Raw genomic sequence first — 24,169 nt, 5'->3', positions numbered from 1 at the left:
ACTGATCGTTGTGCAGCCTCTTTAACTAGAGAAACAACTCACGGAAGACGGGAAGGAAGTGAGGCAGGAGAGTGACCTTTTGCTGAAGCAAAAGCAGGTCAAGGCACTTAGCTGCTATGAACTAAGCACAATTAAATGAGAGGTGGCGGGCATGGCAAACTCTGGGTTTTTCTGGGTTTTGCAAGATCCAGTCTGGGTTGTATCTTTTATAGACTTTTTTGGTTGTCTAGATGTGGTGCCAGAAAACCAGAAAAGTGTTTTGGCAAAGATAGCGAAAGCAACAGAGGCAGAATCCTATGGGAGGTGGTCCCGACGTCTTCCCATGAGCTGGGGATTCTCAGATTCTCCCCTTTATAGGGGATACTGTCACAATGCTTAAAACATTTTTTGAGGTTAAGAGAGTGTGTTTGAATCAAATTGTGTGCATAGGGACATGCATGAATCTGTTGGGGTTTCAGGTTGACAACGTACAAAATACTGTAGCTGGTTAGTTCATAAGTAATGTAGTTTTGTTGCTGGTTTATTTCTTAATTTGCAAGAACCGTTTCTACTGAACCTAACTGGGGTTAGTAAGAGTGTGTGTGTGCATTTCTCTCTCTCTCTCTCTCTCTCTCTCTCTCTCTCTCTATTCCCGCCCTCTCTTAGAGGTAGCCGCCCCCATAGCTGCTGCAAGGAGGAAGTGTCGTTAGTTATTTTAAAAAGGGCTGTCATGATTTGCAGCATGGGGAGGAGGCAGAGGGATAAACAGAGACCTCTCTCTCCAAACTAGGACTGGATCTGTACAGGGCTGGCAGCTTCTCCTCTGACTGCCGACTGCTTCTCCAGGGTTTTCACCTGCAGGGACTCCCGTCATCAGCTTCAGATCAGGTCACAAAGCCTCTGCCAACCCTTTCATCTTCCTCCTCCTCCCCTGCATTAATGTTCCCTGCTTAGGTTTTGCCATTTGGAAAGAGGAAATGAGAAGGTTTTAAGGGTGGGTGGATTGGATCTCTGTGAGAAATAATCCTCACTCCATGGCAAAGGAACATGGTGATAGTAGGAGGCTAGGATGAGAGTCTTGGGGTAAAAAAACATAATTGAAAACTAGCAGTGGCTTCAAAAGGTTTAAGAAGGGGTGGTCTGATATGGGGCAACATTGCTGTGCCTGCTACTATAGTTCTGAAGGAATTGCAGTTTAGGGTCTCCTGCATATTCTGTTTAAGGGAGAGATGAGATCCCTTTAATTTTTTCCCCCTGTATTGTGTGAACCCAGCCTTGAAAGAGAGATGGCCCACCCCACGCACTCTTTCTGAGGCTGCTTGAATCTTATCTGGCGGTCCAAACCGACCTTATGTGTATTTTATATCACAACAAGTTTGCATCCAATTTGCAAGTTGCATTTTAACACGGTGTAGTCTTTGCATAGTGCTAAGCTGAGTTTTGGGAGAATGGGAAGTCGGTGCAATTGCATTTGCATTCTAAGCTTTTATTTTCATGGGCTGAGGAGTTTGCATGTTTCCATCTCCATGTTGGAAAACTTGAGCCTCTGGTCAGAAAAAAACACTATAAATGATCAGTTTGTTCTGATCTGCTAACTTTTGAGTTTTTTCAAGTCAAAGGTGGTTCATACAAACATTTTGTTGCATAGAAATGCAGACAGCGTTTTAAGTCGCTGCATAATATGTTTAATTTATTTAAAATATGAGTTATGAACCAGACTGTAGTATGTTCAGCAAATAGATGGGACTCGGGGAATAATGGCGGCAGCCTTGCTTAGTTGGGCATCCTCATTGTGTGTTAATTTTCTGAATAATGAAGAGGACAGGAGAAAGTTTAGGACCCAACGTGACAGAGGGAATCTGTCGCTACAGTTTTTTCAGAACATGCCTCTGGATCTTTGTACCCAGTTGTAAGAGACACTGACAGTTTTTTCTTCTTACCAGCTGCTGACAAGCCTGGTACTTGTGTGGGCAAATCAGAATTAATTTCTGTGTTTCTGGGGTGTGTTGCTTTCTTGCGAGCTGTCCAGATTCTTTGCTGGAACCCATAAGGAAGAAAATTCTTCTCTTCCTCCTCCAATCCTGCCCCCCTCCATCTTCTGTCATAAGGGATTTGTAAACCAACAGCTGCTATCTTTACACAAACCAGTTGTAAAGAGCAAGTCCTTCAGCCATAGCCTGGCTAAATTTACTTCTGTAAGATAAGAACTATGTGTTTGCAAAGAAAGAACCCCCTGAATGGGAATTTCTTTATGGAGACTTCATGCTAGCTTCCTTCTGTCCTTTCTCATGCCTATTTCTACACCCCCCCTCTCTCTCCCTCCCTGCCCCCTCCCCCCCGGTTTCCAGAACTGCCAACTCCAGTTTTCCTCTTAATTTTGTATCTGAAATATTTGCGGACTGAACTTCTGAAGAACTTTGAAGTTCCCTCAAGATTACAGGTGATGTGCCCTAGGGTGACACTTCTAAATAGTTTTTTAAGTGACAATTCAATGGGTCCTCTTTATCTGTGGATTTGACCCACCACAGGTTCGACTGGAGGACTCACTGAGGACCTCCCAGATGTGACCAGAGGTCACATCCAGAAGGTCTGCTAAGTCACAAGGAGGCCCATGTGCAGGCTCCTTGTGCCTCAGAATGCCTGCAGGAGCCTTCTGGATGCCACTTCTCATTTTTTCAAAAACTGAAGTGCCTGCAAAAAGGCTCCGGTAGGCTTTCTGAGTTGTGGGAAGGCCATGCGCAACCTCCCCATGCCTCAAAAAAATAGATTGGGACCATGGATTTCATTATCCACGGTTTTTGGCATCCTTGGGGGTTCTGGGAACGGAACCCCTGCAAATGCCAAGAATCATCTCATAGCATATAAGCTAGTTCTGAATGACTTTGAGCAGGGGCCAGTACAAATGTTTCAGACACAAGAAAGCCATCACTTTTAAGACCTGGTGTAGCAGAATATGATATGGTGGTTGTCTCTGGTGATGGTGGAATGGACTGTACCACTTTGAACTGTAGGTAGGATAGTATTCAAAATTAGTAAAACTACCACAGCAGGGAGAAAGATTGTGGCTGGTTGCTCCCTGCAATCCCAGAGGACTTTTGTGTGAGAGTTTTTGTTTTTTTTAAACATTAGGCCACTTTATTTTAAAAGTCTGTTTCTCTCGCTTGCTTTACAGACGATGATATTTTCCACTCTTATCAGTTCTGCTCCTCCTCATGTTTAGATCCCGCCTTAATCGTGCTATCTGGCGAGCTTCATATAAAGTGGATAACCACTTGCATCAGTGGTTTTCTCCATGTCGTGTGTCACACTATTTTTTTTGGTCCCAGTTCCACCAGAAACTCACAATTTAATGTTGGGCAGGCGGGGGGGACGGACGGACGGGACGGGACGGGCGGACGACTGCCTGATCTGCGTAATGCCATGATGCATTTCATGATGGCTTAAAATGGCTTCCCCCCCCCACAACATGATAGCCATCTGACGTGTACTACAGTTCCAAGTTATAGACTGAGGGCGCAATCCAATCCCCTTACGTCAGTGTTTTCCAGCACTGACATAAGGGCAATGCAGCTCTGAGGTAAGGGAACAAATATTCCCTTACTTTGAGGAGGCCTCTGTGAGTGACACCCAACTGCAGGATGCAGCACATGCCCCATTGGCACCACTATGCCAGTGCTGGAAAGCACTGACATAAGGGGTTAGAATTGCGCCCTAAAACCAGTGATGATCCTCAGGTGGCCTCACCTGCTCCCTTCTACTGACTAAAAAAAAGACTTAGGAATGCAGGTGTTGGCAACTGTACTAGATAACACTACAATCTGGCTCTTCTTCTTGCCCTTGTGTGCTAAATTTTTTTGAGGCACTTGATTTAGCTTGAACAGAGAAGTAACCAAATTGTATTTTCTCAGGGGCTTCTCTGTTTTCCAGCTGAAGACTTAAGGCCAGAAATCTCTTCAAGGTTACCAGGGCTCCAAAACAAAAGTTTGCACTAACTTAGCAGTCAGGGGTTCACAGACAAACATGTGCATATGTACATTTTACATGTTGCACACAATGTTTGAAAGAGATGCAATATTTTAAAGTCCAAAGCATCTCTTAACTTTTTTACAAGCTGAAAATGCACACACATGCCTTCTCAAAGATATCAGCCTCTTAGGGGAGGTCTGTGGTGTGTGACATTTTTACAATGACCTTTGGTTATGAACAAATAAATGTAACTGACTGACAAGTTGATTGTGGTGGTTTTTCCTCATCATGACTGAGACTATATAGGCAAACATCTTTTACCATATCTTGACTAAAAACTTAGTAGAACCACCAGGGACTATATTGAATTCCTTCTGGGGACCTTCCCTGGTCTAGGTAATAGAACAGTATCCATTCATTTTACCTTCAGAGATCTCAAGTTTCATTTTGAGTTCAAGGCTGTACATTGTTCATGTACAGCAGTGGGATGGAAGACTGTCCAAATAAATCAGCTGAGTTGATGCAAAGAATTTTAACATTTGTTGGTGGAGACAAATCATAGGATGGGGGACCTCCATGATTGCTGTAGATTTTTGGGGGGACCTCCGCAATTGCAGTATTTTGGGGGGCTACCTCTATGATTGCTGTAGATTTTTGGATTATATTCAAGATATCTCTAAGACTATAGAACATCCCCCTGCACTAATAGTGGAGGAAGGAAAGCAAGATCACCACAAAGTTGTAAAACAGAGATGACTACATTTCTTGGGACAATCTCACATCCCACCCTTGTATATTAAAGAACATTGTAGCCATAAACTGGGATATATAATACTAACCTCTGTTATATATCCACTGTTTGTCTCACTTTTGATTTTCATTAATGCACTGTATCCATTCTTTCTTGCTTTTATCCCTTCCAAGGGGGAAGAAAGGGGGAAGAAAGAAATGAGGGGTAAATGGAGTTGTTTTGGTGCTGTGTTTTGGAGAAAATCCTGTTCTAGATAGTACCTCTGACAAGCAGACTTTTTCACGATAAAGGAAAGAGGAAGTGTGTTGATCAGAAGCCTGGGGACCTACACAGTCCTTGATGCACTGTTGTACCAACTTTTTTTTGAATCCTGGGAAGAGGGTGTGTGTGTGTGTGTGTGTGTGTGTGTGTGTGTGTAAGAAATAAGGGAAGTCCTAGTGACGAGAAACATGGGTGTTAATGTTAGGTGCAACCCATTAATGTTAGGGTTCAAATTCTGGTGTAGATTGGAGTGTTTAACATTTGTTTTTCTTTTCATTCTATTGTGTGTGTTTTTTTTCTTGTTTTTTCTTATAATAAAGTTAGAAATTTGGAAAAAAAGGAGATTGGCGAGAGACATTTCCTGATTAAAGTCTTACCTTTTGTGCTGGCTCATTGCTTTTCACAGCATAAGAACATAAGAACAGCCCGACTGGATCAGGCCATAGGCCCATCCAGTCCAACTTCCTGTATCTCACAGCAGCCCACCAAATGCCCCAGGGAGCACACCAGATAACAAGAGACCTGCATCCTGGTGCCCTCCCTTGCATCTGGCATTCTGACATAGCCCATTTCTAAAATCAGGAGTTTACACATACACATCATGGCTTGTAACCCTTAATGGATTTTTCCTCCAGAAACTTGTCCAATCCCCTTTTAGAGGCATCCAGGCCAGATGCCGTCACCACATCCTGCGGCAAGGAGTTCCACAGACTGACCACATGCTGAGTAAAGAAATATTTTCTTTTGTCTGTCCGAACCCTCCCAACACTCAATTTTAGTGGATGTCCCCTGGTTCTGGTGTTATGTGAGAGTGTAAAGAGCATCTCTCTATCCACTTGATCCTTCCCATGCATAATTTTGTATGTCTCAATCATGTCCCCCCTCGGGCGTCTCTTTTCTAGGCTGAAGAGGCCCAAACACCGTAGCCTTTGCTCAGAAGGAAGGTGTCCCAGCCCAGTAATCATCTTAGTCGCTCTCTTTTGCACCTTTTCCATTTCCACTATGTCCTTTTTGAGATGTGGTGACCAGAACTGGACCCACTACTCCAGGTGTGGCCTTACCATAGATTTGTACAACAGCATTATAATATTAGCCGTTTTGTTCTCAATACCTTTTCTAATGATCCCAAGCATAGAATTGGCCTTCTTTACTGCCGCCACACATTGGGTTGACACTTTCATCGACCTGTCCACCACCACCCCAAGACCTGATCTGTCACAGACAGCTCAGAACCCCAGCCCTTGACTGGTTGCTGTTTTGGGACCAATTTTGTTTTTAAAATTCAACTTTCTCCTCCTTGAAACAGTGAAGATGCCCAGCTATTCAGAGCAATTGCATTACCTATAAACTTTGCTTGTGCTTGAGGATGTTGAGGATCTTGTTGCCCAACCAAATCTGATTGGCTAAGGAACAGCCCCACGGTTTCTGGTAGGAAGTTAATTTAGTTCAGTGGCACAGAAGCAGTAGTTGATGTGGGCTGCAAAAAGCCTATAAAATATATGGGAAGGTGAGAGAGGGGGCTTGTGTGACATTAGGGGAGATTCAGAGTCATCATGTGGAAGAGAGCTGTGGGGGCAACTTTTTTTACTTTCTTTCATGCATCCTCTGAAGGGAAAAAAATTGCCAAGGTGGAGGAGCAGAGAGATATAAAATGTTCACAACCATACTCACCCCATTTCAGCACAGCATTTGTGTTAAGGCATTTCAGTGCTAAGCACTGTAGTCACACCTTCTAACTTTCTCTCTTGTTGCAGATTTGGGGTGTTGGGCTATGATTAATCGGGACTCTCTGGATGTGCCCAGATGAACTCTCCTTTTTATCACTGCTTTACTTTTTACACCAATGTGAACAACAGGATTCAAGGCTGGGCTCAAATTAAGCCCCATCTAGCACCATCCATGAACATATTTTGCAACGTGCTTTATTGGGCTTTCCTACTTGCAGTCCAGCTTGCTGTTTTAACAGTGTTGTTAAAAACAACAGCAAATTCGTTTTAAAGCCTATTTTGCCTTGTCTAGACAGTTATCTGTGAGTTGTTTGTGAGTGCTTGAGCAAGAAGAATGTTTGCCATCTGCCCTCTCCTAGGTATACAAGTAGCAAAACCAGAGCCTGCTGCCGTACGATATGGATGATGCATGGGAAAGGAATGAAGCTGTTGGGTCAGGAGTACTTCATCCTTTCCCTGTTTGACTGTGTGAATGTGGCCACCTGAAGGTTCCTCAGCCCCAGACATGCCAGAGCAATTTGTTTTCATATTCTTGAGGCATTAGCTCAGCGTTAGTGTAACGTTAAGCTGGGAGATCTATGATTGCTGCACAGTCTGGAGCTGGGAGATATTAAAAAGAGCAGTTTGTAAGACTTTGGAGAGAGGATTGTTTTGATGGCTTGATGCTTGCAGCATGGAAGGTGGTAGTGTATGGAAATTGTGTCGGAAGGAGCTTGTTCATTTTAAGGAGGTAAGATGGTGGCTTTCTGCTTGGCAAGACATGAGAAATAGTTTTACTGATTGTGCTGTTCAGCCTGCTGCATCTGATAGATGGCTCGGTGTGGTTGCAGAGAGGAATTTTATTAGGGGGTACGAAGTTCCTTTTGGGGAGCGGAATGGGGCCAGGGAGAGGCAAAACAGGGTGTGGGAGGTTGGAGAGAGCCGGAAAAGTCTTTGCAGCCCAGGTTTACCTCCCCATGTGGCCTCAGCAGCTAGATACAGTAATACAGAAAACCAAACACATTCCCAAGTCTCTCTAAAAACTTTTAAATATAGAAAATTATGCAGAAAATCGTATTTAAGCTCACACTTGAATGGAAAATGTCATATGTGTACCAATACTTGCTTTTGCAGCAGCTGTAGTCCCAAAACGGTGTCCCTGAGCTCCTGTATGCTCCTTTGTTGTAAGCGGATCAACCAGCCAAAGAGCTACTGTAGCAGACCAGTTTGCTCCCAGATTTGACACTTTGTTAAGGAGCGTTGTGTATGCATTCCTCAGCCCAGCATATATAGCTTACCAGTAGCTGCAGCTGCACGCTCCTGGTAGTGTCCCCAGCATCCCTTGCGGGCAACAAGTCTGAGTAGAAAGGAAAATGTAAGTTCCCAGGAAATTTCTGGGCTTGCTGCTCCTGGACCCCCTTTTTGACGCTGGACCCAGGTACAAATTACCCCCTTTACCCCACCCCTCCTAGGCCCTGCGTGGATGTGTCTGTACTTGCCAGTAGAACTGTGCTTGTTTCTGGTCTCTCTGACCTGAATGCCAGAAAGTTGCATAGAAGGACCTGTGGCAGAAGCCACTTGTAAAATCCTTTCTGAGAGTGGCTGCCTTGTTTAGTTTTTAAAGTGCTACAAGACTCTTTGTGTAGTTTGTTACAGCAGATGAACTCATTTATAGTAGCATGAGCTTTTGTATAACGTTCTGTACATCTGGTGATGTGAACTATCCTCCATGGAACCTCATGTTACAATTTCTTTATCCAGAATATTTATATGCCACTTTTCAACAAGAGTGTTTGTAAAGTGGTTTACGTAGTAGCAGTAACTGAGAAGAAATTTTAAAAGATGGGCTCCCTCCCCCAAAGGGGCTTACAATCTCTCTCTTTCTCTCAAGGGACACAAGAGAACCACCAGCAGCAAACAGCCACTGGAAAATATCTTATGTTGGGATGAGTAGGAACCGTTGGGTCAATATCTAAGTTTAAATCTTTATGGAGCCAAAGGACTTGGTTTTTGTAAATAATTGACTGGGGTACTGATACTAATGAATTTAGCAGCAACAATGAGCAACCATTAAGGGCCACCAAATACCATTGTTTCTCAACCAGTGGTACAGATACCACCAGTGGTACTTGAGGTGGTGCCTGGTGGTACTTGTAGGACCCCTGCCACCCAGTAGTGTGACCAGGAATGCAACACAACAAACAGCGGGAGGAGAATCAGCTCATGGGCAGAGCTCCAAAGCATGCTTTTCCACACTCAAAAAGCTCTCCCATCCAACCCAAACCGCTTACACGTTTGTTGCATCGCATCTAGCCTCCCAATCCAGAAGTAACTGGTGACTATGTCCTCAGCAGTTACTTCAGGTGGTACTCTGAATAGGTGGATCATGTGAAGTGGTTCGGAGGAGGATGAACCTTGAGAAACACTGCCGTATACAACAGGAACTAGGAGGAAGGGCCTGGCCATTGTGTCTCAGACATCTGGTGTGACTGCGGTCTTGTATGTGGCAACTCCATGTGTTAAACACAAGCAACTATGTACCTGTGTGCGCGTGCATGCATGCACACAGAACAAGGGAGAGCAAGCACACTAGGTCAGCTAAGAAATTACGAAGTTTTAAAAAAATGCGGAGTGCTGTGTTTTTGTTCTTTTGGCTGGGTTGTTTTCCATCTGATAAGATACATCCTGCAATCCTGTTTTTCAAGATGTTCCTCCATCTCTGTGAAGGCTAGACTCCTACTGTTCAAGATGCAGTGTTAAAACTAAGCAGGTCTCAGCTGGGTCAGTGCCTGGATAGGAGATTGCTGCACGGGGGGGGGGGGGGAGAGGTGTTCCAGAATAAGGCAAATGCATCTCTTAGCTAGATCTCTAGGACCACCAGCCTCTGTGAATAATCAGTTGCTGTACTTGGAGGCTGTTACTTGTGTAGGCTTAAAATAAGAGCTGGCCAAACAAGCCATGGTACTGGAAGATTCCTAGGAAGTCATTTAGTCTGACTTTTAAAATAAGTCATTCTAGGTCCAGAAGGGATACCTGTCCATCACTTCATTGAAGATTCCACAGCTTCCCTGGCATTTGCTGTTCCAGACATGTGTAGATCTGTACCTTGTAGTCTTGGTCAGTGTCTAGCAATTGAGGAGCCTGTTTCCATGATGATGGTAATGGGGTATCTTTGCTTAGTCACATATTTTCTAGAGGAGCTGTGAATAACTTCCAATTTAGGTGTAACGATGGGAGATGAACTCCATGGCAGTGGTCAGACTTCTTCGAAAGTTGTTGTTTCTGACCCTCCTTCTTTGTATTTGTGAGTGCTGAAGCCAGAAGAAAAGGGACGTTCTCCAATTATGAATTGCTGGGCAAGTTGCCAGAATTTTTGATCTCTAGTGTGGACTGTTTTCACTAACCTTTTTGTACTGAAATACTCCAGTATGACTTCAAGATTTATTAGAACAGAGCATGCAAGATGTGAATGAAATGTAGGTCTGAACTGCAAATTCAGTCAGTTTGAAAAATAAGAAGCTGCCTTCTGCAGAGTCAGACATTTGGTCCATCTTGCTCAGTTTTAAACTACCCATCACTGACTCACCAGGATTTCAGAGTTGTTGTTTTTTTTCCCCCTAGCCCTACGTAGAGATACCAGGGATTGAACCTGGTATCTCTACGCTTCTACGGAAGCAGAACGTCTTCCATAGTGCTGGGGCCCTATCCTTGCAGCTGTGGTTCATTTCGAACCCATCTAGTAGCCGTAGTGCCCAACTAAGGGGTTGTAGTTCTGTGAAGCAGAGGCAAGAGATATTTAACAAAGATTTCTCGGTGTCTTCACAAAATTACCATATTTACTGTCCACGGGAGGGATAGACAGAACCATACTTCTGTCAATTATATTTGAACGTGTAAGGTGGCATACTGAAGAATTATTTTATATTGGAAATACAAGATAAAACGCATAAGGCTCACTGCATATTCAACCCCAAAGACATATGCATAAAAGTTGTAGAATTCTTTCTTTGGCAGACCTGTGGCTGGTAGTGTTGAGCTAGCACCAGCGCTGAGGTCTGCAGACATGCCTTACAGCGCACTCAGCACCAGCAGAGGACCGGCGATAAGAGCTCAGGATTGGGCTCTTAGTTAACTGCAAAAGAGAAAAAGAATCCTGCCCTAAGAACCCATAGAGATAGTTGACGGTAGGCTGTTAAAATGCTTCCCTATTACTGCCAGTCCTTCTTTCCTAGGCAGCGTGAGCTGATGCACCTGTTTCTCGCACAGGCCTTGGCACTAGTTGTGGTTCCTCAGTTCAGCGAGCCTTAAAATAGGACTCGGCTACTGCGAGCCCACAACCAGCTTGGCTGTTCCTTCCCATGAAGCGATTAGCATTGCAGGCTTGGCTGTGACAGCCAGGCACTCAAAACTGTGCAATGTTAACAGTCTGTGTGCCTCAGAGATTTTGGCAGCTTAACAATTGCATCCTTTCTGGTTCAGAGGCAGTCGAGGAAGGGCAACTTTTACTCAGTCAAATGCTGAGGGTTTCGCTTAGGCAAACAAGATGCTGAGAGCGAGTGTGATCAGGAGGCTTGATGTCTCAAGGATTGTTCCTTACACAGATGGCTTCAGGCTCTTGTGCCAGGTGGGTGCCTGTGGCTGGTGACTCATAGGCCATGTGCCCTAGCAATGGGAGAGGAACTAGGCCTGGCAGATTACTTCAAATGTGAGGGGAAAGTCCCTGCTAGAAGTGTTTGCCCTTTTTCTTGCCATACCAATGTGCCTCACAGTCACATAGTATTTCCTACCTCTGTTTAGTCACAAACGGCTGGTCTCATTTGATTTCTTGCATATGATGGCACGTGGGCCCTGGTCGTTCTGGCAAGGGAAGCCCTCTATCTTTCCCAGTGCCTCTAACCAACTGAGCATAAGTGGTGTGTCATAAGTGGTGTGATGCATGCAATGGCTGCCCATATCAAGTGACAGCAGAATCTAGAAGCTGGGATTGAACCCAAGAGGCAGGAACTACAAAAGCTGAGCTAGAATGGAAAAGAGGATCTCTGCTGAGGGGTGGTGGGGGTGGGTGAGGCAGCTGCATATATGAGAAAATACATCTTGGGATGTCAGGAGGGTGTGGGAGTTGGGAGACTTGTATGGAAACATGAGCTGAAGGAGAGTTCTGGCATGTGAACTGTGCAGGAGTTGAAGAGTGAAATCCCTGGCCGAGTTTCCCAACCCTCAGCCTTTCCAGCATCCTGATGGCAAAGCGATAGTGAAGAGAGCCCACGAGGTCCCTGTGTCAACAGCAGAGATTATTAATAGCGCCTGTACTTCTAACAGTTTCCTGGTCCTGGGGACGCTAGTAGCTGGTGTTGGAAAAACCCCATCTGGCAACCTTCAGGGTCTGTAGTCCTTGTGATATGCTGTCTAACATGAGGCTGCATTTCAGAGGAGAGAAAAATTGACTTTCCTGCGGCCTCACTTAACCCATATTACAAAAGAACCTTTCCCAAGCCAGCTGCATTTGATAGAGGCAGGCTCTTATCCTAAGGGTCAGTGGTGGAATAGGAATGTCTACCCATTTCATTCTGCCACCAAAAGATAGTTGGAGCCTTTGTCGTCAGTAGCCTGCTGCCTTTTGGGATTGCTTGGCCTGGTATTTGCAGGGGAGCTATTTACATTAGACAGTCCAAAGCAATCGGACAGAATTCTCCTTGCGTTTGAGTTCTCCATGCCTCAGACCTGCCATGAAGTTTTCTCATTCAGCACATGTTGTGTTTAGCATGCTAAAGACTAGGGCAGTGGTTCCCAAACATTTTTTGCATCGGTTCATCCTTTAAAAAAAAGTTTCATTTCACCAACAGCTCAAGCCTCTGTGGCTGTAATGGTGATTGGGCAGTAGTGCCCCCCCCAATTAGCAGGTTGTTTCAGTCTTGATTCATATAGCCTAATCTACCCTGTCAGTTTTGTGAACCACCCAAAATTGAATCTTGACCCTGCGGTGGGCCACAGACTTATAGTTTGGGAACTGCTGGACTAGGGCAAGACATTGAGAGATGCTGGAATCGATAGACCTTGATTACTGCAGTCCAGGAAGCCTGAAAGGAAGGAACTGCTCTCGTGACATTTAGCCAGTTTGTTATGCTGGAATTTCAGCAGCGTTTTGTTAAGAAGCTGTGCCCTGTTAGTAAAGCTCATCGCAAGTCTGATTGCAGATAAAAGCACCAGACCTTGTCAGCGAAGGGGATTATGTTCTAAATGTGACCCATGCGAGATCTAGGGGCTTGCGGGACAAGGTGTGTGCTTGGCTCTCGCCTTCCTCTCTGCCACATTCCAGGCTCTACCTCTGTAAGCCCTCTTTTTAGTCATTAACATGAGACAAGCAGTTCAACATGCGTGTGAGACCAGTGTTTTTCTCGTTCCTGTGGCAAAACCTTCAGCACAGATTAGCTCAATTGCTAAATGTGATAGGCCATCTTGAGTGAGATAAATTGCAGCTGCCATGTAATGACTTGACTTCACACAAACTAGTACTCATGGTAACTACCACTTCAGAGAGACAAAACTGTCAGCCTCATCATGTTTACACCATAGATCAGACCTGACAGTTCGGCTGTAAAACCCAGCAAGGGAAGTATTCCCAGGAACGCTTAATTGTTAATAAACTTGAGATCTTTGCCATGGTTTTTGTCTATTCATGCTAACAGGATCTGCACCCTCCTGTGTGGGGGAAAATTCTAAAGCTTTTAAGCCAGGGATCAGGTGGTCCCCCCTCCCTCCAGGGCATTGTACCCTACTGCCTAAAGGGACAGAGTGAGGTGAGTGACTCCTTGCTCGGTTCTCTTTTAACCACCTCATGAGTAGCAGGTCTGGGAGCATCTCTGCCACAAAGCTTGTGTGTAGTATGGGCTTCCCCGTCCCCCCATATCCGCTGTTCCTGTATCTGCAGTTTCAATTATCCATGTTTCACAAATCCCCCCCGTTGCACAAATGACTAATCTTTGATTGCGGCTTTCCTTTTGCTATCTCCTCTGTCTCTCTGAGCTGCTGCAAACACTAACAGAAAGCTGGTTGGAAGGCTGCAAACAACGCAATGCTAAGTGTCATATTTTAAACCATTTCTGCCCAACATTGCATATATACAACAGGGACCAAATGTGTATACCCGTGGGCCGGGCAAAAATGGGTTAAGCTTTCCAGCACACTTCCTGTTAGTGCTTCTTTCTTCCTGCGAGTGTTCGCAGCAGCACAGGGAGAGCAAGACACAGGAGAAAGCAACAGGAGAGCTGCAATCAAAGATCTACCATTTGCAAGATGGGAGGAATCTGTGAACTACTTGTAGGGTTTACTACTGTCTGCTGTTTCTGGTACCCACGGTAGCAGCAGGAGCCTATCTCTCTACAAGAGGTGATTGTGAGAGCACGAACAGGAGTCCTCTGCTGTCCACTTCCTGTTAGCATTTTCACAATCACCTCCTGTAGCGTAGGAGCAACGAGTCTAGGTTCTCACCGCTTCCTTTCAAAGTGAAAGGAAGAAAAAGCAAATGAGTTTGCAAATGAAATTAGTGTCATGGTGGGAGTTTCAGAACTGTGGATAAGTGAAACAGTGGATACGGGGGGTGTCTATTGCAGAGTGAATCCTTCATTTGTATTATGTTGTGCAAAGAGGTCTTAACACAGAGTTGCTATGCTACCTGGCTACTCTGGCTTTGCCCAGAGTCTAGGCACACTGTCTGGTACCCATTTGGAGAATTAAGAAGAATTACTGTTACATTGGCCCTTTCTAGCTCCCAGGATGTAAAAAGAAACAGTACAAACACTTTTCTGCTCAGTTGTTGAATAAGGTGCAAGCCTGCCCCTGGCTTTCCATGCTGTCGCAATGAGGGAAACCACCATTAAGACTGACAGGTCACGGTCTCTGGGCTTGTCTTATATAAAAGATTTACATTGTATTGTCTGAGCCGAATCCTATCCAGTTTTCCAGCGCTGCTTTAGCTGTGCCAATGGGGCATGTGCTGCTTCTTGTGGTAATGGGGCTCATGGAGGGCCCCCCCCCCAGGTAAGCGAACATTTGTTCCCTTATCTTGGGGCTGCATTGTGGCTGCAACAATACTGGAAAGTTGGATAGGATTGGGCCCTGAATTTACTTTTTGCTGCAACAGACTCAACACAGCCATTGGAGGGAAGGATCTTGCAGGTCCTAACTCATCAAAAGAACACCCGCTGCATCTCTCATGTCCTGCCATGAAGCCAATGCTCCCATTTTCTAAAGTTTATTTATAGACTGTTCACATGGCAGCTATCATGTGTGAACATTCTCTCAAACGGTCACTTTCTGTAAGAAAGAAGTAATGATCCTTTTGATTTGCTGTAACAGCAAATGGCACCGAATGTCTTTGTCACCGAAGATAGGGTAGCCATATTCCTGTCACCAAATGCAGTCAACCCTGTTTGCCTGTTAGGCAAATCACTTAGGCAGTAATGCAAATTATAAGTCTAAAAATGGGGAGAGTCTTCTACTGTTTGCATTGTGTGTGTGCTCCTGACATATACCACAAAAAAAGTTGGGGAAGGAGCTGTGGGAATATCCCATTTATTTATGCCAGGAAGAGAGTCCTAACCTATTTTATCAGCAGTAGCAGGAACAGTACTGTGACGGCCATGTACAAGATGCTCTCTCCTGCCTGCCTTGGAGACTGAGCACATAGCAATACAAGCTGGAGAGAGATGAAGGGCTGGTGTGTCATGTCTCTACTCCAAAAACCAAAAAATAATCATGGCTCTTTATCTGTCTCTCTGTTTAAAGTAGGAGGAGAAACTCCTTGCTTGTGTCCTAAATATTGAGCCCTTGATGGCAACCTCCACAAAACATCCTTCCTTAACTTGTATTGCTTAACCCTGGTTAGAAGGAAATGGCATGCCTTCACAGTTCAAAAGAGAAGAATAGCCTTTGGAATGGCCTTCCGACTAGGCACACCTTCAGGAATAAGTGGAAGTGAAGAGGCACATCTGCTCTCTCCTTCAGCATAGCCTCTTGCGACTATTTGCAGGCTTTTCTTCTGCATTTTGTGTAGCCCTTTGAAGTTAGGAAGCAATTGATATATTTAGTTTTACTAGGTAAACCACTTTGTGAGCTATTTTTGTTCTTGTTGTTGAAATATGGTATATGAATATTCCTAATAAGAATAAATGCAATCGATTGTTAGGGAACTTTCTCAAACCAACTGCCCAGCTACCAAGGCTGTCACACTGCTAGCTGCTACTACATCTTTGTACAATGCTGGGTTACTACCGTCTCTTCTGGTCTTGCTCCTGTAACTTCAGCGGTAGTTGACACAGAGAAATTAAGCAGGTAAAGGTGTTCCTTGTCACTTCATCTCCTGCTGGAAAAAGCTTCATCTGTGTGTCAGGTTGCATTTAAATCCACAGAGCTGGTACAGAGAAAACAAAATTCTTTGGAATACTTGGCAGCATTCCAAAGGCTATTCTTCTCTTTTACCCCAGTAAAGTGAATTTTATTGAAGGATCTGTCATCACAAATAAGTGAAAGATCACAAAGTGAATCAGAATAATGAATTTCCCTTTCATAGTCTGTGCAGTGTGATTCTGAGCATGTTTTCTTGGAAGCAATGCCATCACTAGGGTTTGCATCACCCGGTGCGGGAGGCCAGCGCATCACCCCCCCCCCCATGATGGACGACCTCCCATGCAATGGGCAGGGCAGTGCCCCAAGCAGTGGGCATGGTGATGCACCATTGCCCCATCCCCACTCGTTTGTTTTTTTTGTTATAACCTTTGATAGAATTGCAATATTTTAACTCTGTTTGTTTCATTACATTCTGCATAGATGTATGCATCAAATGATACCTGAAGGTATTATTCGAAGATACCAAGATTAAAAAATTTTTGGCCACTACTGGTGTCACTCCCCTATGCACATCACCTAGTGCAGCCACACTCCTCTAGTGACACCTCTGCTTGGACATGCTCTCTAGTTAACTGTATTTAGGACTGCAGCCTTTATGCAGCAGGTCAAGTTAAAATCTGTGTCAGGGCTGGGCCACATTTTCAACAGCTCGACAGTTTTGGAGTGGGGTGAGGGTTCAGCGACAAAAACATGTTGCTGCTTTCACATTTTTTAGGAAGCAGATTGGGGTTATTTTGGGGGATGTACAGGTGGAGCCTGTTCACATGCAGATTTTATTTCTGCGGACCTGGCTCAACGTGGGTCCCCCAAACCGTGTTGACCTAAACTTGGCCCAACCTGAACCCTCTGAAAGTGACTAGAGCTCTGCTCTGGCAGCCTCAGGAGCGCTGCTTCGGCAGCACCCGCCCATGGCCTCTGCGGCTTCAGAATGGCTGTTATGGCAGGGAAAAAACGCTAATTCTGATTCCCAGGAGGAAGCTGGAAATGATGTTTTTATGTCTTGTAAGGCATTCTGAGGCCCAGGGAAGCATAACACATCACTTCTGGTTTCTGGAGAGAAACTGGAAGTAGCATTTTTTCAGCCATAATTGCCATTCTGAAACCCGCAGAGGCCATGGGCCAACACGCGCAGCCTCTGCGGGCTTCAGAAAGTCCTTTGGAGGCTGCCAGAGCACAGTTCCGGTCACCTTTGGTGAGTTTAAAGGGGCTGAAACTGTGAATTTCATTATTTACTGTATTCAGTACCTGTGTGGGGGGGGGGGCGTGTTCCAAGAACAGATCCCTCGCAGATACTGAAGCCCCACTTGTAATGACCCGATGTTGATCCCATGGGCATTTGGGGAAGAAATGGCAGCTGCCAGTTAAAAAGAGAAGCACCTATAAGTTTTGTTCCTATCTTCCAGAAGAACTTGTCCAATATGGAAAATCTCCAAACCCCTCCGCCCATGTTAGTCAATGAATGGGGCCCCAGAATTGGGGTGGGGATTGAATATTTTCTCCACTCCTGGAAGTCTATCGATGTCTGTGCTTGCGCCTTATACCCTGTGTGCTTTTCTTTGCTGTCCCCTTTCTCGTCTGCCTTTTGACTGATTTTTTTTTTTTTGTGGTTGATCAAATTCTAAGCAGAACTCTAAATGTCATCAAACAGAAACATTTTGGACCTCCACATCTTAATCTTTCATGTCCTGAAGAGAGTCAGAATAGAAACATGAGCCAACATGCATTTCTCACTCAGGCCTAGCCCTGGGGTGACTTTTTAAGTAGTGTCGCAGAAGTAGCATAAGCAGTTTTCCCACAATACCTTATTAAAAAAAAAGCTGTGACCTCTTAAGCATGTATTTTTATGCAAGTAAAGATACCTGTGTGAGAGCATATTCAGTTAACATGACCCATGTGAACCAGTAACACTTGGATCTCACCGTCATGTGATTCAGAGCTTGTTTTAAAGATGGGCTTAGGTGTTGGTGGTTTGAACATTCTTAGGAAGTATGCGATAGTTCTTGCATCTTCCACACTAACCAGCAATTCTGCAATGTCTCCAAGTAACACCACTACTAGCCTTCCAAACTTAAAACCTTGTATCTAGCCCATGTGTTTTGTGTATTTTTTTTAAAACAACCAATAGGACTTCCTTTATTAAACCCCAATCTCATTGCCTCTTCTATATGTGGTTACCTGATTTTTCCATAATTTTTCTTTTCTTAGTGCTCTGTGGTGAATTGGTAATCTTGGACAAGTGGCTGCATAGGATGGGTTGCTGTTCCACTGTGGAAGACCGAAGTCAGGCTGCTTATAGGCTAGAAAAGAAGGGTTGGGGTCCAAGTGAAGCCCACTGTTTTGCTCAGTGTTGAGGGGCAGGAGGGGTGTCCCATCATCCCCATGTTTGTCTTGACGGTCAAGGTCAGCACTTAAAAGGCAAGCACCTCACTTAACCCGCCTGGTTTCTTTGTTAACAGCCCCCATTTGCTATGGAATCCTTTTTCAAAAAGCACTTCAGGAAGAAGACCGCGTCATCGGGGCCCCGGCGTAGCAGTGTGGTGGCCCTGCCTGCCAGCAAAGCCAGGCGGCGGTCTGTGGTGGGCCAGCCCTCTGTCGCACTAGTACAGCGCCGCCGCAGTTCCAGTGCCCAGCTCCAAGGGCTGTCCTGCTTGGGCTCCCGGCGCAAGCATAGGTCGAGTTTCCGGAGGCGATCCAGCACTACCACTCCGCGCCTGAGCCCTAGATTTTCTGTCCACAAGCAGCGTGGGGGCCGAGTGCGCATCATTGACACTCACCTTGTAGGCCCTTCCTTACTGCTAGCCAGCTTGATCCAGGTGTGTGAGGAAGAGGAAAGGAGGCAGTCGCTTTGTGCTGCAAGTTCCTGCTCAGAATCCCCAAAAGAGGGGCTAGAGGAAAGGGACTCGAGTGAGGAAATGGCATCCTCTGGCTCTGAAGGAGCTGGCCTGACAGCAGAGGAGAAAAAGGAGCCGCTAACTGAGCTGTCACTGTGTACTAGTCCCTATGTGCAATATCCCGCTAATCTCAGGCCTTTCCTGCGAAGCCCCCGCTACCTGCGCCGCAGGTCCTCCCACCTCCTCCCTGCAGAGTTTGTGCACAGCAGAGCAGCCTATGGGCTTCAAGGCCACTACCGATGTTTCGGCCATCAACGACGGTCAAGTGAAACCCCCAAGCCCAGTGCTTTACTCCAGCCATGTGGAACCCGGAGGGCTGCCAGGAGGTGGAAGGTCCATGCTGAAACCAGTTGGCTGTCATTGACGACCCACAACTGCCTGATGGGCTGTGGCAGTGAGTCCTCTGAAGTCTGCAGTGCCTTATTGCCGTATGTATGGCTTTATGAGTAGTACCAACGTCATTTGCATACAGGGGATTGGGGGAGGGATGACAGTAGCATGGCAACAGTCATGCGGATAGTGATGGGTTAAATATGGCAGAATGTGGCCTGAGTTGCATCTTTTTGAGGACGGAACTCTTATCTCTCTCTTCATCCTAGAAGTGCAGAATGCGATAGATTAGGCTGAGGCAGAGTGAGTTGCCCAAGGCCACCCAGACAACTTCCAACCAAGCAAGGGTTTAAATGTGGGCATTCCATTCCGATACTGGACTTAATTGGTTCTGTGACCATTGTGCACTTCCTTTTCTAATGGACCATTTCCTGTTTTCCTCAGCTGAAAGTATAGGTAGGCTGAGAATTGAAAAGGGATTGTTCATTTGGAACTTGGCAGGATGAGAGAATTGGCTGTACTCTTGTTTATCCCTTGCAGCCTAGTTGAGTTTCTAGGTTGCCCAAGTCTTTGGCATGGAATAGCCAGTGGGAAGGGTCCTCTAATGGTGGGCGAAGAAACAATTTTTAAAGTTCTCGTATCAAACAAGTTTGAACTTGGGACAAAAGTGACTTAAGGTTGCCCAGGGTGCATTGAACATTTTGACTCCATTTTCTTATACATGGTGGGATTCCTGCCTGGCAAAGTGGTAATATAATGCCCTTAATTTCAGTGCCATTTACGTGTGGGGTGTTGATTCAGTGTGGTACAGTGACTGGCATGTTGGTCCAAAGAGCATGTTTGCCCTTGGGCTCAGATCCCCTCGGGCTACAAAGCTTGTTAAGTGACCTTGGGCCACTTGCAGTATCTCATCCCAACCTATCTCACAGAGTCATTGTAGAAAAAATGGTGCAGAGCATAAAAGAGGGAGGACACCCCATGTGCCCTGTTCAACTCTTTGGAGGAAGGGGAGGATAAAATGAAGTACATTAAAAAGAAAACTGACTTCTCTTTGGGGGAAGAAAATTAAAATGAGTGAAAAGGTGCTGGGTTTGTCTTTGATTGATGGATTAGGAGCAGAGGTACGTATGATCTGGGGCATGTGCTCAGAGATTCTGAAATTATCTTCTCCTCTAATTCCTACCATCAAACTGAGCAGACTTGAAAAGAGAAATATCAGAGTGAGTTGGAATTCAGAGCCATTCTGTGCTTTTACTGTCATCAACAAGTCACTTTGATTTTTTTAACCAGACCATGGGAGACTTTTTTTCAGGGCATGATTTGGAAACAGCTTGTGTGCAGTGAAGAATTGCAACTGCTTTAGTTAAGACTGGCTGCAAAGTGTACACTGGTTTTTACCACTCTGAATTTATGTGTGTTTCTGTCTCACATTCTAATCTACTCACTGATATTGACACTAAAGAAGTTTTGAATCCCCCCATCCCTTTTTTAACAATGTTTTTTTCCAGAAGACTTGTGGATGGGTGTTGCACCAACAAAAAAAATGTTATTACTGAAGTGAAATATTTTACAGCCACTCTTTCTTTTGTCTTTCAGAAAAGCTATTGCCAAGTCTGGTCTCCAGCACATGATAACTCAGCCACCCCCCACATTAGCCCTGAGAAGCGACTCTGAGAGGGAAATTCGCAGTACTGTTGACTGGAGTGTAAGTTCCATCATCTCCTACTGGGGAAGGAAAAGAGTTTCCCTCTGCCATGGGCTCAGCAGCCTGCGTTCTATGGCCAGCATCAGCATAGAGGTCAACATTTTGTTGGGGGTTCTGGAATGAATGCAGGGATATCTCAGACCAGCACTTTGGTTTGAAAGCACGTGATACAGCAGTCTTGTTAAGCTGAGTGCAGCTGGGCTTGGTCTGGGCTTACATGGGAACTGATGAATGCCACTTTGCATTCTATGAAGAAAGGTGGGATAGAAATGAAATAATATTTTAGAATGGTACCCCAGGGCAACTCCAAACCAACAACATAGGATGCTGCTGTCTTAAGTGAACTCATAGTTGAGCAACTCAATTAAAGGATGAAATGTGAAACACATTTTGAAGACTTTCTGTTCTGCCTCATGGGTATGCATGAAAGCAAGCTCTTTCCCACCTGAGCTATGATTATTTACAGCTGAAATCCCATCTTGGAGGGAACAGCCTTTCTCCAGGTGATGAGCTGCCTGAGTTATGCAGAGCTTTCCACCTCCACTTCAGGCCAATGGCAACTTCTTACTGGTTGGTTATAGGAAAGGGGAAATTGATGCAGTTAGCGTGGGTTTACCTCGTGGAGCAATGTTATGGTCTTGCTTTGAGGCAGCAGCTGTAACTTGGCTACAATCGTGTAGAATTGTACCCACACACACATACATACCCCAAACTCATTCCTGTTCTGGTTTCTGTTGGGTTGATCCTTCTAGAGGTGATGGCTTTGAGCAGAATCACTGTTGGATTGTGTGCAGGTTTCCAAAAGTACTGCAGGATAACACCATAACTTCTGTCTTTCAGGAGACAGCACTTTACGGGGAGCACATATGGTTTGAAACCAATGTTTCTGGGGATTTCTGCTACGTGGGGGAGCAAAACTGTGTGGCAAAAATGCTGGTAAGTCTTAGTGTCATGTGGTTGCTGCCTGGTAAACTTGGCCAGTGTGTGGGGCTGCACCACCACCTAGTGGAGAAATAAAGAATTCTCTTAGGCCTCGGGTTGCAGAAGGCGTTCGAGCAGAGGTCATATGAACAGATTTCACTGTGGGGAAATGATACTGCTGTAAGAGAGAAAATGCTAAGTGTGCCTTTATATTAATGCTTATGGTGGTGTTATTACTGGGTATGTTACTGCCTTATTTTTTTAAAACTCTTAGCAAAAACTGTAAAATGTGCTTTCTACCACATCAAACTGATAGCATACAAAAATTTCTGGGGCAGAACTGACCCATCATAAGGCTGACTGAGGCAATTGGGGCACAACTCAGGGGGCACAACTCAGTGATGAAACGCAATTTCTGCAAATGGTTGGTTCCAGGTTCAAACTCTGGCACCTCTAGTTAACAGAGTCTCAGCAGTCTTGGAAAGACTTTTGCCTGAGACCTTGGAGAGCACTGCCAGCCATCGTTCGCTCAGACAGTACCGAGCTAGATGGGCCAGTGAGTCTGAAGAAGTATCTGTATAAGCTATCCCTATGGCTCCATGGAAGTGCTTTTCTTAAATTAGGTCCCATGTTCAATGCCCAGCATCTTCAGCTAAGAAAAAAGCTCTGAAAGGGCTGGGGAGGACATCTGCTGGAGGCTTTAGGTGCCAAGGACCACTGTGAGATACAGGAAGCTGGACTAGATGGGCCTATGGCCTGATCCAGCGGGGCTGTTCTTATGTTCAAGTGCCTACCTCGATAGGTGACGCTACACAATGACATTGGTAGATGCAGTGTAGACAATATTGGTGCTATGGATCAAGTGTGTGAATCTATATAAGTGTGAATCCAAGTGTCTGAATCTATATATATATAGTTGCATATATTCACATGTGGGAAATTCATTGGTGATGGACTGGGAATTCTGTACTTGGCGCAGTTCCTATTTCCTTCATCCTTTTCTTTATCTAGACTTGTTGTTGAGCATTGTGTGAGCCATAACCTTCCTTCCCCTGCCAATTTTTTTAAGGCAATTAACAAATTGTACAGCTCTCTTCCCACAGTTGTGCAAGTCTTTCTAGATGAAGTAATTTATTTTACTTGCTTGATTTGGTTTTACTGGCATCAGAATTTGGGCTTTTATTTATTTATTTTACAAACTGAACTGTGTATCTGTGGCTTGCCTGAATGCCTCAAAAGAGTAAGTCACACTGAAAAGTTTTCCAGGAAGTTTTCAAACAAAGAAGCAGAAAATGCAATCATAGCCCTTCTGTTTATCCAGTAGAGCTGGCAGACTTTCTCTTTGGTGCAAACTCATCTACATTTGTTTGTAATTTTCCTGTTTTATTGTATGGTGTGCTCATGTGGTGTGTGTTTTCATTTTATATAGTTTTAAAATGTCTTTGTTTTTAAAGAACTGAGCTCAAATATACAAAGTGGAATAGAATTAAATAAATCTGCCCAGCTATCCCATTGATTGAATTTGTTTTAGAGTACATATGCGTGTCCCCATGCGTGTCCCCATATGCTCAGGGGATCTGTACCAGGAACCTCCCATAGATACAGGAACTGCAGATATGGGGCAGGGGTTGCACCTATGTTAGCACACTGCCCTGCACTCTTTAAAGGCTTACCAGGAAGTGTGTCTTGCTTTAAACAGGTCGCTATAAGCATTCAAGCTCATAGTGTGATGAGAGCAAGCTGCTAGCAGCCTGAATGCCTGACAAAGCTAGGCCTAACGCTAAGCAGGAAGTGGAAATTAACTGCTTCCTGTTTAGTGTTAAGTCTAGTTTTGTCATGCATTCAGGCTGCTGGCAGCCTGTTCTTGTTGTGGTATAAGCTAGAATGCTTATAGCGACCAGTTTAAAGCAAGAAACCAGTAACCCTTTAAAGAACATTAATGGGCACGTGGGGGGAGGAATCTGTGGATAATTGAAACCGTGGATACTGGATCTGCGGATACGGGGGTCTGCCTGTACTTGGTGGCTGTGACCTTTCAGTAATGTATGAAATAACATGTGCAATACCTCCCTATGTATATGAGGGGGAGGCTGTTGCACGTCACTTACTTACTCATTGCCTTCTTTCCACTGCTATGTGCATAAGGATAGAAGAACACAGGTTTAAGCTGGGGCTTTTGCCTGTAGCATTCCTATACTACAGATCCATAAGGCTACTTTTCTGGACAGATATTTACTTGGAAATGAAGCTTGCC

At 44.9% G+C, this 24,169-nt stretch overlaps 1 protein-coding gene across 10 annotated transcripts in view; it reads left to right on the top strand.

Annotated features, from left to right (window-relative positions):
* DGKZ (diacylglycerol kinase zeta) overlaps positions 1–24,169 on the top strand; it is a 131,959-nt gene that overhangs the window by 61,063 nt on the left and 46,727 nt on the right. For 5 of the 10 annotated variants that reach the window (XM_066634479.1, XM_066634486.1, XM_066634473.1 and 2 more), the window contains 2 exons: positions 20,886–20,994; positions 21,835–21,930. In XM_066634479.1, the coding sequence (XP_066490576.1) occupies positions 20,886–20,994; positions 21,835–21,930 (205 nt within the window). Of the gene's footprint in view, positions 1–739; positions 868–18,524; positions 19,388–20,885; positions 20,995–21,834; positions 21,931–24,169 lie in introns of those variants that run through there. The other 5 variants (XR_010794761.1, XM_066634455.1, XM_066634442.1 and 2 more) reach the window with 3 other exon arrangements.

This window comes from Tiliqua scincoides, chromosome 1 (genome assembly GCF_035046505.1).
Source record: "Tiliqua scincoides isolate rTilSci1 chromosome 1, rTilSci1.hap2, whole genome shotgun sequence".
NCBI classification, from domain to species: Eukaryota; Metazoa; Chordata; class Lepidosauria; order Squamata; family Scincidae; genus Tiliqua; species Tiliqua scincoides.
This window is presented reverse-complemented; position numbering and strand designations above follow the sequence as displayed.